General features: G+C 47.0%; 1 protein-coding gene across 12 annotated transcripts in view; it reads left to right on the top strand.

Moving 5' to 3' along the window:
- The window catches only part of HORMAD2 (HORMA domain containing 2), a 58,312-nt gene that overhangs the window by 16,876 nt on the left and 25,282 nt on the right, over window positions 1-16,154 (top strand). For 6 of the 12 annotated variants that reach the window (XR_016348375.1, XR_016348371.1, XR_016348374.1 and 3 more), the window contains 8 exons: window positions 328-459; window positions 2,100-2,126; window positions 4,775-4,842; window positions 6,424-6,563; window positions 8,672-8,922; window positions 9,993-10,101; window positions 14,086-14,150; window positions 14,315-14,633. Coding sequence is in view for 3 of the 12 variants with exons in the window: in XM_089775305.1 (XP_089631431.1) it covers window positions 328-459; window positions 2,100-2,126; window positions 4,775-4,842; window positions 6,424-6,563; window positions 8,672-8,922; window positions 9,993-10,101; window positions 14,086-14,150; window positions 14,821-14,949 (921 nt within the window). In the remaining 9 variants the exon portion in view is untranslated. Of the gene's footprint in view, window positions 1-327; window positions 460-2,099; window positions 2,127-4,774; window positions 4,843-6,423; window positions 6,564-8,671; window positions 8,923-9,992; window positions 10,102-14,085; window positions 14,151-14,314; window positions 14,634-14,820; window positions 15,529-16,154 lie in introns of those variants that run through there. The other 6 variants (XM_089775307.1, XM_089775306.1, XR_016348372.1 and 3 more) reach the window with 5 other exon arrangements.

Raw genomic sequence — 16,154 nt, 5'->3', positions numbered from 1 at the left:
GGAGTGGAAATTCCAGAGTCAGGTATAAGGTGTGCCTATATATATATCTGCCTCTGGAATTTCCACTCTATGCATCTGACGAAGTGGGTCTTAGATTTATTGGAGCATAAGCTTTCGTGGGCAAAGACCCACTTCATCAGATGTTTTTTTTTTTTTTTTTTAGAAAAACGTGTGTGTAGTTAATAAAACTGGCCACAAGGTGTCACTGATGTCTCACCCACGTGCATCCGAATTAGCCATAAAAGCCTTGATTCGCAAAGGATTGAATGTTTATTCCTTCATTACTTCAGGCGCTTAGATTTTGACGATGCTTATTTTCTCTTCCAGCTACAGATGGCTGTCCTGGCAGTAAGTCCTACGGGAAAGGAATGCAAGGTGTTAAACCAATGTCCCTTTTTGAGTATCTGTGTCTGTACCCAGGGACCATTCAAAAGCTTGTGGCAGTGGGGTTACCCTCAAGTGAGCCTCTCTTTTCACCGGATAAATGCTCGTTTTTTCAGGTTTCATGGGCACAGTTGCTAGATGCATCTTTTGCCTGCATCAGCGATGCACAAAATTCATCCTTAAATCACCCAAGCGGTGTAGGAACAGTTTGCTGGTATAGGAACACCAGGGTATTATGAGGATTGTGAATAATCATTTAATTAGTTAACTGGTTGAACGACTCAAATTGGAACGTTTGACCAGTTATCTGCCCGCCTGGCCTAGCTTGCTCCGGCATGACTGGGCTGGGGGGTTTCTACAGGTCAGAGTCAGACAGATCTGGGTCAGGGCATGGGCATAGCCTCCATCTGCCTGTCCTGCACTGCTGGGGCCAGGGCCACTTATACTATAAGCTGGCTCCCGGTGTGCACTGGAGCTGGCTGCTGCCCAGTGCTGTGAGAGTAAGAGTATGTGCCCCAGCAAGAACTGGCTGAGCTGCGGCAAAAGCCAGCAAGGAGCTATTTAAAAAGGTAGCAGGGACCCAAGTTGCAATAGGACCCTATCTGTAAGAAATTTAAAGTTCCTTTTACCCCCGAGTAGAAGCCTCTGCAGAGCCCACAGTGCAGGACGGCAGCCGGCTCCCTGGGAGCAGAGCCAGCAGCCGGGAGCCGATATACACCAGGAGAGAGGGATTTAACCGTTTAACCCTTCAGCCCTCAGGTTTCTGGCAAGTCATCCTTGGGGCCCCGAGTGTTGCGAGATTGTGCACTAGTGCTTACCTTTGTGAAACATTTGTAGATAGTCCCGACACCAGGGCCAAAATCCGCGTAATGAATCCTCATGACAAAACAACCAGGCGTCCTGTGGCAGCTTAAAGAGTACCAGATTTATTTGGGCCTCAGGTTCCTTGGGTAAAAACCACTTCGTCAGATGCGTGGAGGGGAAACCACAGAATTCTGAAAAATAAGGCTATGTCTAGACTGCAGGCTTCTTTCGAAAGAGGCTCTTTCGAAAGGGCCTCTTTCGAAAGATCGCGTCTAGACTGCAGGCGGATCTTTCGATAGAGGAAATCCGCTTTTTCGAAAGAGAACACCCAGCGAGTCTGGATGCTCTCTTTCGAAGACGGCCTCTTTACATTGTAGAACGCCTTCTTTCGAAAGAGGAACTTTGAAAGAAGGCGTTCTTCCTCGTGAAACGAGGTTTACCGCCATCGAAAGAAAAGCCGCGTTCTTTCGAAATAATTTCGAAAGAACGCGGCTTGAGTCTGGACGCAGGGGAAGTTTTTTTGGGAAAAGGCTACTTTTCCCGAAAAAAACCCTGAGTCTGGACACGGCCTAAGAGACAGCGCTTTATTTTAAGGGCCATTTTAGGGAAACACCCTTTCCCGTAGTGTATCATGTATTTTTCCTCTCCGCTGTATATTTCTATTGCCCTCCAATATACAATGCAATTATCGTTTTATCCGTCAATTTGATCATTTATCAATTGAATGTTTCAAATGGGTGAAACATCCCTTAAACAAAAAGACGGGTCGTCACCCGAATCCCAACCCAGGACTGCAGACTTGTCGTATCCTGGTTTCTTAAAGGCATGATAGAGATTCAGTCGGTTGATTCATTCTCCCGGCTACATTTGATCAGAGAGAAAGACGCATTCACTATCCTTTCTTAAAACAGATTTACACCAACCCCAAGGAGCCACAGGTAAGGAGGAGTCAGGATATACTTAGGAATTGCAGGGGTGAGTATATTCGGAATGGGGTTCAATTCTGTCTTTATGTAACAGGGACGCATTGTAGAGGTCTATAAAATCACGACTGGTGTGGACAAACTGAATAAGGAAAAGTTATTTATTTATTTGCACAATGTAAGAACGTGATACCATCTACATGTTTTGTTAGTCTATAAAGAGCTCCCAGACCTTTTGTTAAAACAAAAGGAAAAACTATGTAGCACTTTAAAAACTAACAAGATGGTTTAATAGGTGATGGGTTTTCGTGGGACAGACCCACTTCCTCAGATCATATTCTGGAAGAGAATTGGCATGACCATATATACCAAAGGAATGCAATGAAAAACGTGAACGCATTATTAAACGGACAAATCAGATTTAGTACAGAAGGTGTTTTTTGTTTGTTGTTTTTTTATGTTTATCCTGCAGAGACTAACTCAGCTACCCCCTGAAGCAATATAAGAACGAGGGGTCACCCAATGAAATGAATAGGCAGCAGGTTTCAAACAAACCAAAGGAAGGTTTTCTTCACTCAGCGCACAGTCAACTTGTGGAACTCCTCGCCACTGGATGTGAAGAAGGCTAGGACTTGAACAGAGTTCAAAAAAGAGCTAGATAGATTCATGGAGGTTAGGTCCATCAATGGCTATTAGCCAGGATGGGTAGGAATGGTGTCTCTAGCCTCTGTTAGTCTGGAAATGGGTGACAGGAGAGGGATCACCTGTTGTGTTCCCTCCCTCTGGGGCATCTGGCATTGGCCACTGGCGGCAGACAGATTACTGGGCTGGATGGATCTTTGGTCTGACCCAGTCTGGCCATTCTTACGTTCGTAATGCATGCCTGTCCTTTGCCAAGAAGGGTGCATCATGGGAGATGCAGTCCTACTGGGGAGCTATTCATTTCATTTGGTGACCCCTTGTTGTTATATTGTGGGAATAAGTAACTAACTTTTTTCCTTGTTTCCTTTTTCCACACCAGCCGTAATTGTATAGAAAATAGGAGCAAGAAGCAATTCTTATGGGACACTGCGAAATTGACATGTTTCTGTCAACCCGAAGGGTTGTGGGCTTTTTGAAAAAGAAGTAGACACTTTTTGAGAAAAAAAAAATTCGTCAAAACCCCAAAACCCCATCGAAAACAACAGCTGGGTGCAAATGTTTTGACCAACCCTAATCACAGCATCGCTGTTGGAAGCTCTACTTACCATGCCATTTGCAATACGGCCTCCTGTTTTCAGTGGCTCCTGATTTTTCACCCCCCGCTTCCTTTTGAATCGGAGCTTCTCAGCTTTCGTCTCAGCCCAACCGTGAATTTTTATTGGCTGCTTCTTTCAAGAACGTGTGGCCAAAACCTGCAGAGGTTTTTTGAGTTCTAGGGTCTGTCTACACTTGCACCCTCTTTCGAGAGAGGGATGCAAATGAAGACATTCGAAACTGTAAATGACGCCGGGATTTAAATATCCCGCACTTCATTTGCATAATCACGTTATGGCGCTCTTTCGAAATAGCGCTATTTCGAAATAAAACACTCTTGTGTAGTCGCGTTATTTCAAGAAAAAACCCTTCTCTCGAAATAACTGATAAACCTCCTTGTATGAGGAATAAGGGTTATTTCGAGAGAAGGGTTTTAACGGCGTCTTAACAGCATCTGTTATTTCGAAATAGCAGAAGCAAAATGCAGGACAATGTAGCACTTTAAAGACTAACAAGATGGTTTATTAGATGATGAGCTTTCGTGGGCCAGACCCACTTCCTCAGATCAAATAGTGGAAGAAAGTAGTCACAACCATATATACCAAAGGATACAATTAAAAAAAATGAACAAATATGAAAAGGACAAATCACATTGCAGAACAGAAGGGGGATGCGGGGGGGGGTGGGAAGGGGGAGGAAGGAAGGTAAGTGTCTGTGAATTGCTGATATTAAAGGTAGGGAGAGTGGGATGTTTGTGAGTTAATGGTATTACAGGTGATAATTGGGGAAACTGTCTTGGTAATGGGTGAGAAAGTTCAAAGACTTGTTAAGTCCTTGTTGGCAAGTGTCGAATTTTAACATGAATGACAGTTCAGAGGATTCCCTTTCAAGTGCAGATGTAAAAGGTCTTTGTAGCAGAATGCAGGTGGCTAAGTCATTTAGAGAGTGTCCTTTCTGGTTAAAGTGGCAAGAAACTGTTTTCTCTTTGTGATCTTGTCTGATTTCGAAATAGCACCATAATGCGATTATGCAAATGAAGCACAGGATATTGAAATCCCGTGCTTCATTTGCAATTTCGAATGTCTTCGTTTGCAGAGCTCGACAAACTATGTACTCTACTTACCCGTGGTGAGTAGATTACAACCTAGAAGAGCCAGGTTTGGGTGCTCTGCACATGCGCAGATCGCCGGACAGCGTGGCTGGCGAGTGGAGCTCGCCGCAGCTTGGCAAGCCCTGTTCATTTGCATCCCTCTCTCGAAAGAGGGTGCAAGTGTCGACATACCCTTAGCTAGAGCCTCGTCAGCAATTTGATCTCCCGACAGGTGTAAGAATAGATACCCGAGAGTTTCCTGCACAATCTTTTGGGCTTTCTTTGGGAACACGTTACCAAAAGAACTTGTTTTTCCCTCCCCTTTTTGAATGTTTAGAGAGTGACAGAGCTGTATCAGTTCAAATTCAAGTATACCAAGGATGGACCCCAGATGGACATCCTCAGGTAACGGTTTTGTTTCATTTCTGAAAAATGCACCGGGCGAAATGTGCTTCATCAAAGCATTTTTAAAGCAAAATCTACCCCGTGTGATTATGGAATACCCCCTCTTTATATCAAAGGAAAAACTATGGAGCACTTTGAAGACTAACAAGATGGTTTAATAAGTGATGAGCTTTTGTGGGCCAGACCCACTTGCTCAGATCATACTCTGAAAGGGATTTGGCGTGACCATATATACCAAAGGAATACAATGAAGAAAGTGAACACATTATTAAATTGACAAATCAGATTTAGAACAGAAGGTGGGGCGACGGAGAGGGAGGAAGGAAATAGCTGTTTATAAGTCAATTAATGGCTTAATCAGGGGTGATAAGTACTAACAGTAGGCGGAGAAGCTGTCTTTGTAACGTGAAAGGTAATTAGCAAGGCTCGACAAACTGCGGCGAGATCTACTCGCCAGCCCCGCGCCATGCATGCGCCAGACCGGCACTGTACATGCGCGCAGCACCGGTGAACGGGGCGCACGGAGCAACCGGCGGAAATCTATGAGTAGAAACAGCGGTTTGTCAAGCTCTGGTAATTAGTATCTTTGTTAAGGCCCGTTCGTAAAGTGTCCAATTTAAGCATGAAGGAAAGTTCTGAAGTTTCTCTCCGTAATCTGGTGTTAAAGTTTCTTTGAAGTAAAATGCGGTCGTTAAGACTATGTCTAGGTAGGTTGAAATGCAAACCGACAGGTTTTTCCTTGTGAACATGGCTGATGTCTGATTTGTGGGCATTAATTCTTTATATATGGTCACGCCAATTCCCTTTGAGAATACGAGGAGTCCTGTGGTACCTTATAGACTAACTGAAGTGTTGGAGCATAAGCTTTCGTGGGCAAAGACCCACTTCGTCAGATGCGTGTGACTGCCCATGGGAGCGAGTTGCAGCCATCATATTGTCCTGCTTCTCCTTAGTCTTTTAGGGAGTTTAGCGTTATATTGAATTGCCTTGGAGTTAGTGTGTTTGCTTGGTACGTGTTAGTTCAGCTTGCTGCTAAAATAACTGCAAATTAAAGCCATTTCTTTTCGGCATGTCTTGCCTCATTCCCAAGAGAGTGGAGAACTGCTGGATTAGCATGGGGTGAAACTTAGGGCATCCATCATGTTTCAGTTAAAACAGGACGGGCTTGAACGTAACCTCCTGGAGTTTGCACGACACGTGATTCTCAGCCAATGCTCTTCGTTGCTTAGAGGAAAATTATCCCTACTCGAGTAGGTGAAAGGCATTTGTCTCATGGCTCCTGATGCTCAGCTGAGTCATGAACAAACAAGTGAATCACGGCGCTTGCATAGTCAAATGTATTATCCCAGCCACAATATCGGTTCCCTTGTAAATTACACCGTTCTTCACTCGGGATCGCTGTGTTCCATGCCCTGTCCCAAGCCTGTGTCATTTCCCTATTCATGCTAGGACGGCATAAAAGCACCGTCACGCTGTTACAGGAATGCAAGACAAAGCAGCGGGAGCGGAATATTTTTAATTAGGGTTTGGCCACGAACGGCCATCGGAAATGATTCCGTTGCTCTTTTGTGTTGGCGGCAGCCCCCAAATGAGGGTGAGTAGTGACGAGGTCAAGAAAGGCAGCATTCTGCTGATCCGCAAGCTGTACCTCTTACTTCAGCACCTTGGCCCCCTGCCCAACGACGTGACCCTGACCATGAAACTCTTCTACTACAATGACGGTAAGCAGAGGACGGTTTGTGATGGGGAACGAAGGAGGGAGAGGTGAAACGTTGGACCCAGAAGGGAGTTCAATGATTAGAGGGGGTGACATATGCTTTTGAAGGCGCTAGTTGCAAGCTGTGAGAAATACAGCTGGGGCCCGGAGAAAAGACTCGTTCTTTCCCTCAGAACGAGGAGCAGACATACATGGTCAAGTTGGTCTTTCTCTAGACCAGCGTTTCTTAAACCGAGGCGCACCAAACAATATATTTTTAATGAGGAACATCAAGGATTTTTTGTTGAGCAAAAATAAAGAAAGAAATAAAGAGGCCGGAGAAAAGTTATTGAGTAAAAGAAAAAAAAATCGCCTGCCCCTTTAAGGGCGGCCATTTTGAACTCTGTTGTTCTCGGAACACAGTTTAAGAAACACTGTGCTAGACCAGTGGTCCCCAACCTCTTGGGGCTGCCAGGTGCCCAGGAAAGGGGCCTCTCACACGCTGGGCACCCAGGGGTGGGGCCACCCATACACTGTGTGCCCGGAGCTGGTGCCACAACTGTGCTGCACGCCCAGAGGTGGGGCCGCCCGTATGCCACACACCCGGGGCTGGAACAGCTCATGTCCCATGTGCCTTGGGGCAGGGCCACCACCACCCATGAGCTACATGCCCAGAGCAGGCTCCTGTGCCACGTGCCCAGGAGCCGGCAGCGCCCATGTGCCGCGCGCCTGGGTCAGCACCGCCCATACGCCGCACGCTCGGGGTGGCACAGACCTCATGCTGCGCACGCAGGGGTAGGACTGCCTAACCGCTGCATGCCCGGCACCACCCATGCACCCAGGGGCTGGCACTGCCCATGCGCCGTGTGCCCAGAGGCGGGACTGGCCCTGATCACTCGGCAGGCGCACAGAAATGGCCCGGCGGGCGCCATGGCACCCATGGGCACCACGTTGAGGACCACTGCCCTAGACGGTGAGTTTAATATGGCATCTCACGGTCGCAAGTTTATTCTCTCTCGGAGCTTCCAGATCAAGTGTGCGCTGTTCACAGACTTTGAAGCCGGAAGAGCCCGTTGTGATAACCCAGTCTGACATCTGGCCTAATAGCTCATAGGACAGACTGTTACTTGTTTCTATCAGGGTGCGGCTTCCCCATGCCTAAACTTGAAATAAGATACAAAATTTGTGCGTTTTATTTCAAATCGATTTCAAAATAGCTCATTTTGAAATATGGCGCATGTATACCGCGCCAGCTTTTGAAATAACGCGCTATTTCGAGCCATCCCTTATCCCTCATGCAACGAGGTTTATCGGGGATGGTGAAATCACACACCCGTTAATTCGAAAAATGTTTCGAAATAGCGGGTGGCTTGAGTAGATGCAGGAGAGCCGTGCAGGGTAGACGTACTCTCAGAGATTAGGCAGGATTTCAACTTGCGTACAAACCAGGAGGTCTCCGCTAGAGACCCAAGCCACTGTAAGTTGACACGTAAACCGTTTTTTTCTCCCCCCTCCACAAATGTGGATGATTTAGAAGCTTCAGGGGGTAGCCGAGAAGAAGTGGTCTGTGCCCATGAAAGCTCATGATCCCATCAACGTTTTTAGTTAGTCTATAAAGTGCTACCGGACTATTTGTTATTTTTTAAAGTTTATCCTGGACAGACTAACTTGGTGGTTGATCCTGCTTTGGGCAGGGAGCTGGACTTGATGACCTCCTGAGGTCTCTTCCAGCCCTAGGGTTGTATGATTCTATGAAACGTACTCTTCTGTCTGAGATTAAACGGGTCTCTTCCGGTCTTCACCAATAATAAAGATTCTGCAGATTGGATGCTGCCCAGTTGCCCCTCCACAATCTCGTTGCCTGCACCTGAGTTAGAAGGTGAACATGCGGGGGGAATATGAAGATAGTGGGGTTATACAAGTATGGGTGGGCACCTGGGACTGCAGAAAAGTTTGTGGAGGCTTCTCCTGCAGAAGTAGTGATATCTCGGGATGGATGTTTCCTTCAAACCCCGATTGAATCTATCCAGAGCCCCACATAACTATTTGAGCGAGTTCCTGGATTGGTCTGTAGTTGCAGATTCCAGAGGTTTAGAATTTAGCCTATCAGCTGCAGCCCTCTTCCCTGTGCAGTTACTCCAGATGATTACCAGCCCCCGGGTTTTAAGGAAGACAGCAGCCCAGAGAGCCTGCTGTTCGATGGAGACCCTGTCAACCTGAAAGTCGGGTCCATCGCCACTGGATTTCACCTCCTGAAAGTCAGAGTGACAACCGAGAGCAAGAGGATGAGGGAGTTGGGAAACAGCCTTGTCCAGGAGAACGGCCCCACGGAGATATCCCATCAAGGGCTCGATTGTGACGAAGAAGAAGAGGGTAGGACCAAGGTAAGGCTTCACGTCGCCACGGCCCCACGGAGATATCCCATCAAGGGCTCGATTGTGATGAAGAAGAAGAGGGTAGGACCAAGGTAAGGCTCCACGTCGCCACGGCCCCACGGAGATATCCCATCAAGGGCTCGATTGTGATGAAGAAGAAGAGGGTAGGACCAAGGTAAGGCTCCACGTCGCCACGGCCCCACGGAGATATCCCATCAAGGGCTCGATTGTGTCGAAGAAGAAGAGGGTAGGACCAAGGTAAGGCTTCACGTCGCCACGGCCCCACGGAGATATCCCATCAAGGGCTCGATTGTGTCGAAGAAGAAGAGGGTAGGACCAAGGTAAGGCTCCATGTCACCAGCAGTTATGGCAGTAGGTTAGATAAATGTCTATCAGGGATGGTCTAGACAGTATTGGGTCCTGCCATGAGAGCAGGGGACTGGACTCAATGACCTCTCAAGGTCCCTTCCAATTCTAGTATCCTATGATTCTGTAGACATCTACCAGGGATGGTCTAGATGGGGCTTGGTCCTGCCGTGAGGGCAGGAGATGGGACTGGAAGACCTCTTGAGATCCCTTCCGTTTCTAGTATCCTATGATTCTGTAGACATCTACCAAGGATGGTCTAGACAGGGCTTGGTCCTACCATGAGGGCAGGGGACTGGACTCGATGACCTCTCTAGGTCCCTTCCAGTCCTAGTGTTCTATGATTCTCCATCCCTACAGCCAAATTCAAGTTCAGAATGGGTGATTGTCCATCTAAGAAGTTTTGGTGTGTCGGGCTTTATTTTGGAGTGCTTGCCTACATGTATGGCACAACGGGGTATAAATGTACCATAACCAACACTTACTGCATCCTAACGGGCCCTGTGGACCTTACTGCTACACACTGGAAGCTCCATAGTGTACTCTCTGGCATACTGCTGTCAGGGTGTGCTAGGGAACGTTTCATCCCGGGCACGCTCGTGTGCTGTAGATTTATGCTACGGCTTGAGGTGTGCAAAGTCTTGGTCAGAACAAGCCGTTAGACGTTGTGTTTTGTGTCAGGTGGTTCAAGGCATGTAGCATTTTCGTTACAGAACCATGCTCCGCCCATCAGAGTAGACCCAAGTCAAAACAGGAAGAGTGAAACTGACTCAGATCCAGGCTGCACATACGAAGCATCGATTCTGCACCCTCCCGACACAGGTAAAAGTCCTGCCTTAAAAACCAAAGGCTCCTGAACATCCATGAATGATGCAACCAGCGCCGGCCCATGAGTATAGGCCGACTCGGCCGTCGCCTAGGGCGCTGTCTTCAACAGGGCGCCCAATGATGACATCACGCCATTGATGACCGTGGAGGCGGCGGCGCCGATCACGTGTTCTGCCTGGGCCTCCAGCTGCCGCAGCCTGCCTCGGGCTGCCCCTGGATGCAACACACGTGTTTCCCTGGCTGCGCAGAATTTTTTCCGGGGCGGTTTAGTATTGTCGAGCCGTTGAAATGAAGAGCTGAAAGGGTTTTCCGCGCCCGCGAACCGATCTCGTAGCTTATTTCGAGTCTGTTTCAATTTGGCGCTTATGTCGTCATTTGGCGCTGTCTACACAGCACCAGATTTCAAAATAAAGCGCTTTTTCGAGCCTTCCCTTACTTCTTGGAGAACGAGGTGTACAGGGCTCACACTAGCACATCCGCAATATTTCAAAATAGTGGCTGCGTGCCAAAGACGTGGGGTAGCTATTTCGGGCTACCTCTGGCATCCGGAAATAACTTTGCTGTGTAGACATACCCACAGGGATCGGATGCGGCCATCCAGTGTAAACCCATCCCTGAGAGGTTGTCTAATGCAGCGTTTCTCAACCTTTTTTATAAAGTACCCCTTTAAACAAAAATTATAAGTAGAGCTTGATGAACAGCGGCGAAAACCGCTCACCAGCCCCGTATTGCGCATGCGCGCACCGCGAATGAACAGGGTGCGCGGCTGAAATCTACCTGCCACAGGCGAGTAGATTGTGTTGTTTGTCGAGCCCTGATTATAAGTACCCCCAGTCCCTATAGTTTTCAGGCACATAATTTTTTTCTATCATCTCAAGACATTTGTTTAAACATAGCCAGGCGGGCAGTGAAATATTTGGGTGTAAAAGGTATAAAAATAATAAAACGCTGTAAAGCTTAAAACAAAAATTCAGTTTTCTCCAAATTTCATTGTGTTGACGCATCCCCCAGATTTCTCTTGCGTACCCTGAGGGTACCAGTACCACTGGTTGAGAAACACTGGTCTAAACCGCTCTTAAAAAGCAAATCGGGTTTTGGCTCATTGAGAATAGTAACAGAGGGTGTGGCTGTGCACGTTTCGTTTGTAAAAGGTTAGCAGATAAATGTATTCCTTAATACTTTGGCATATCAAATGGGTCTAATATTTCATGGAGGTTAAATTACATAATCTACATTTATAACATTCCTGTTGTTCTCTGGTGGCACGTCTAAACTACGTTTCTTTTTCCGAAAGAGGATATGCAAATTCCACGGGATCTTTTGAAAGTGAAAGTACCGTACTTTCGCAAATATAACCCGTGGGTTATGCAAAGTGTTACATACCTGCCCCCCGTGGGCTATACTCATCCACGTGTAATACAGGGGTTTTTTTTTTACTGAAAGGAAGACAAGACTGACTCTTACTCGAGAAAAGCAGCATATTTTAATTTAATAACAGGCGGTTATATTAAAATTCCTGAAAATACATTCAAATTCATTCGTTTTCAAGCTCCGCTTCTTCCCTTCTCCACTCCCGAACAGACTTTTCGCTCACTCAGTATTTTCTCCCTGCGGCTCTGTTCCCATTGTCCTTTGCAAATGCCACTACACACAATTTAAAATCGGCTGTGTAGGATTTGCGCTTAGACATATTTAGAAGGTTTAAAAAGTTTAAAATACAAGTGAAAACCACTGAAGGAATAAATGAATGGAGAAATGGTGTGGTTCAAAGGGGTTGTATACCAGCGAGAAGGGTTGTAGCCTACTTAGTGCTTGGCTCATTAACACTTGATTACAGGTGCTTTGCATTAACATTACCCGCGATTTATCTATACATATAGATTTATCTATACATATGCGCGGGGTATAAAAGACTTTTTTTACTCAATCAGAAAGCCGCGGGTTATACACAGGTGCGGGTAATACTCGTGTGTGGGTTATATGTGCTAATTTATGGTAGTCTGGACGCGGGGGTTTTTCTGGGGAAAAAAACCCTTTTTCGAAAAAACCACATAAACCTCTCTTTTTAAGGAAGAGTGGTTTTTTCGAAAAAGGGTTTTTTTTCCCCAAAAAACCCACGCCCAGACTACTTTCACTTTCGAAAGATCGGAAGAAGATATGCAAATTCCCGCGGAATTTGCATATCCTCTTACGAAAATTCTACGTCGACTAGACGTAGCCTGGGTAACTACAGGCGGACATTACAACTCGCAAATATATGTTAAAACTGAACAAATGCGAAAATCCACCGCACAGTCCTGGTCTTAATCCAACTTTAGATCCTGCATATTGGGGTGGGGAAAGCTCAGGTCCGCGGGCCAGATATGGGCCCTGGCTTGCCTGCACCCGGCCCCTGAGGCTCGGAGTGAACCCGCAATGGTGCACCCAAAATCTACTAGCTGGCGCACCCAAAATCTATTAGCTTGGGCCCTCCACAGCTCTGGTATGCGGGGGAATATTTTGCTTCTCTCTTGTGTGTGGCCCCTGACCGATTTTTCTGTGGGTCAGTGGTCCCTTACCCAAAAAGGTTCCACACCCCTGCTCTAAATTTATACATAGCTTTTCACACTCTCAAATATAATTAGTGAAATACCCCCATGTAATGGGCAATTCAGTAAATACAGCCAGTCCCCGAGTTACGAATACGGTCCCTGAGTTACGAAAGCTCCCATGGAGCGGTTGTCAAGGTAGTTCCCGAGTTACGAAAGTGACCCACATTTATGAACAGCGCGGTCGCTATATAACTCAATGGGGTCCGAGTTACAAACAGATCGAATTACGGCCAAGTGGTTGGTCCATAACTCGTTCGTAACTTGGGGAGAGGCTGCAAGCATTTTAGTCCTTTAAAATATTAAGGTATACATGTATGGATAAGCGCTGGTATAAGTCATTTATTGCACACCGCAAGGAGAATCTACCATAGCGCATTTGTTTGTACAAAATAACCCCAACTATACGTACAGTGTGATGGGGTCTAATTTGTCTACGACAAATCAGGAAAGAGATCTTGGAGTTATCGTGGACAGTTCTCTGAAAACTTCCACACAGTGTGCAGCGGCGGTCAAAAAGGCAAATAGGATGCTAGGAATTATTAAGAAAGGGATAGAAAATAAGAGACAGAATATCTTACTGCCCCTGTATAAAACTATGGTGCGCCCACATCTTGAATACTGTAACAGATGTGGTCTCCTCACCTCAAAAAAGATATTTTGGCTTGGAAAGGGTTCAGAAAAGGGCGACTAAAATGATTCGGGGTTTGGAACGGGTCCCATATGAAGAGAGGCTAAAACGACTGAGACTTTTCAGTTTCGAAAAGAGGAGACTGAGGGGGGATATGATAGAGGTCTATAAAATCATGAGTGGTGTGGGGAGGGTGAATAAAGAAAAGATATGTATTAGTTCCCATAATAGAAGAACTAGAAGACAGCAAATGAAATGAAAGAGTAGCAGGTTTAAAACTAATAACGTTCTTCTTCACACAGCGCGTAGTCAACGTGTGGAACTCCTTGCCGGAGGAGGCTGTGAAGGCTAGGACTATAACAGAGTTTAAAGAGAAGCTAGATAGTTTCATGGAGGTTAGGTCCATAAAAGACTTTTAGCTAGGGGGTAGGAATGGTGTCCCTGGCCTCTGTTTGTCAGAGTCTGGATATGGATGGCAGGAGACAAATCGCTTGATCATTGTCTACGGTCCACCCCCTCTGGGGCACCTGGTGGTGGCCGCTGTCGGTAGACAGGCTACTGGGCTAGATGGACCTTTGGTCTGACCCAGTACGGCCGTTCTTATGTTCTTATGTTTCCGAGAATGAAATGCCAGCCCTGTCCAAAAACAAAGTTCAGCTTCCAGGCCACTGTGAGATTTTGACCTCGTGTCCAGCCGGGTGACTGGATCCAGTGTCTTTAAGGGGGCTACTTCTGACATGATAATCGTTTACATTGTAGGTAAAAAAGACGACACGGGCGTGAAGGGAACAGACGGACTACCCTCCACTAAGGCTTCTGAGTGGGTGAGCATGCTTGATCTTAGCATCAAGAAAGTCCGGGGGAATTGAAATTCACTGCCGCATATTTTTGTTTTTAGCTGGATGCCTAGTCGGATTTTTTTTTAAAATTTGATTAAAACTGTCAAGAGTTTTGTTAAATAGGATAAGAGTTTGTATGTTTCTGATAGCGAAACAGGCAAGTGTCTGAGTTCCACACCGCTCTTCTTCACCTCTGCGAAAGACGGGACCGCAACCACAACGGAGGAAACGTCCGTGTTGAAAGTTTATTTGCCTGTTGCTACAAGAGTTTTTGCACATCTCCCTGGAGTACCGGCTGTTGTGAAGAAAGACAACCAGACTGGACGGCTCATTGGCCGAACCTGGCTTCACTCCCTCTAGGCGTCAGGGAGTACGTGGGAATTATTTAGATCCACCGGCCAACATGGGATCTCCCATCTGCAGCCCAGGAGGAAGTTCCCGGCAGCTCTGTTGGTTCTTAGGTAACAGGTTTGTCGAAGCACTGCAGACGACCTCTCTACAAAGCCCATTTCTCGGAACATTGATCAGGATCAGGCCTGTATAGCCTACAGTTGATTGTATCCCGTTTTGTACTTGGAGATCTAGACAGTGGTCTCCACTGAAAAATCAATATTCACTCGCCATAATGTCTAAAATGAATATTTTCCTGTTTCAGATCACAGAACCCCAGGGCTGGAAGAGACCTCAAGAGGTCATCAAGTCCAGCCCCCTGCCCCAAGCAGGACAAACCCCAACTCAATCCTTCGAGCCAGGGCTTGGTCAAGTGGGCCTTCAAAACCTCTAGGGATGGCGATTCTACGGTGTTGTCATGGCTCCTGTTGCTAGGGAGACATTTCCAGTGCAACATCAGTCATGCCGTTGGGCATGGTTGTAGCACCGTTTCGACCCCAACGGCCCATTTCCCCGCCTTTCACCCTAACTCATCCCAGGTAGGACTTGGTCAAGCTAGGACTTCAAACCCTCTAGGCATGGCGATTCCACGGTGTTGTCATGGCTCCTGTTGCTAGGGAGACATTTCCACGGCAACAGCAGTCGTGCAGAAATGGGTGGTTGTCCATCTTTCATCCACTCAGCAAGTCCAGCTAATTCAAAGGGTGGCATCTCTAGCTACCCGGTAGGACTTCACTGGAGTGTAAGCTTCGAAGAGACGCCTAAACAGTCTTGTGCGGCGTTGAACCCTTGACCTTCCAACTCAGAGATAAAAATGTGCTGCCTAGAGAGCTTTGCCTTTCCGCAGCTAAACTATCCCTATCGGGACCCTGTGCCATCTGCTGGTCTGTCCGAGATGAAGATCTGTGCCCTGGTTAATCTTTATCAGACTGGAACCACATCTTTCTCAGAAATACAGCCTCTGGTTTCCTTCTGACTGTTATTTCTTCCATCATCGGTGCAAAACCAGGAACGGTTTGGGTGGTAACTCGTTTGCTCCGGTTGAATCATGCCCCGACATCCTTTGTGTGACAGCATGTTCTATTCGTGGCATCAGACACCGTGTGCACAGTAGGGAAGTTAAATATTGGTGAATTGGATAGTCGAATAACTTCATGAATTCGTATTGGTTAGTCCCTGGGGGCGGGGCTGGCGGCCAGTGCATTCCAGCCCCACTCCCATGGAGTCCCCTACCACTCTGTGCGGGGGGCCAGGTGGGAGCTGGTCCGCAAGGGGAGCCAGTTGAAAAACCAGTTCCCTTCATGGACTAGCCACCTGTTGTCCTGATACAGAGGCAGCAGCTCAGGGTGGCAGCAGCCTCCGTCCAGGATGGGGGAGGGAAATGCATGTACAGCCAGTCCCCGACTTAAGACCGAGTTACGTTCCAAGCACTTGGTCATAACTCATTCTGTTTGTAAGTCAGATTACATTCACTTAAGTACGGCCGAGCTGTTCGTAAGTGTGGATTTCATTTGTAACTCGGGGACCGGCTGTATAGGAGGTTGGTCATAAATATGAATGGTCGGAAGTCTATGCATTCGTAACTCGGGGGCCAGCTGT

This window comes from Pelodiscus sinensis, chromosome Z (genome assembly GCF_052426305.1).
Source record: "Pelodiscus sinensis isolate ZL-2025 chromosome Z, ASM5242630v1, whole genome shotgun sequence".
Lineage (NCBI taxonomy): Eukaryota > Metazoa > Chordata > Testudines > Trionychidae > Pelodiscus > Pelodiscus sinensis.
The sequence above is the reverse complement of the archived record's forward strand: the minus strand, read 5'-3'. Positions and strand labels throughout refer to the sequence as shown.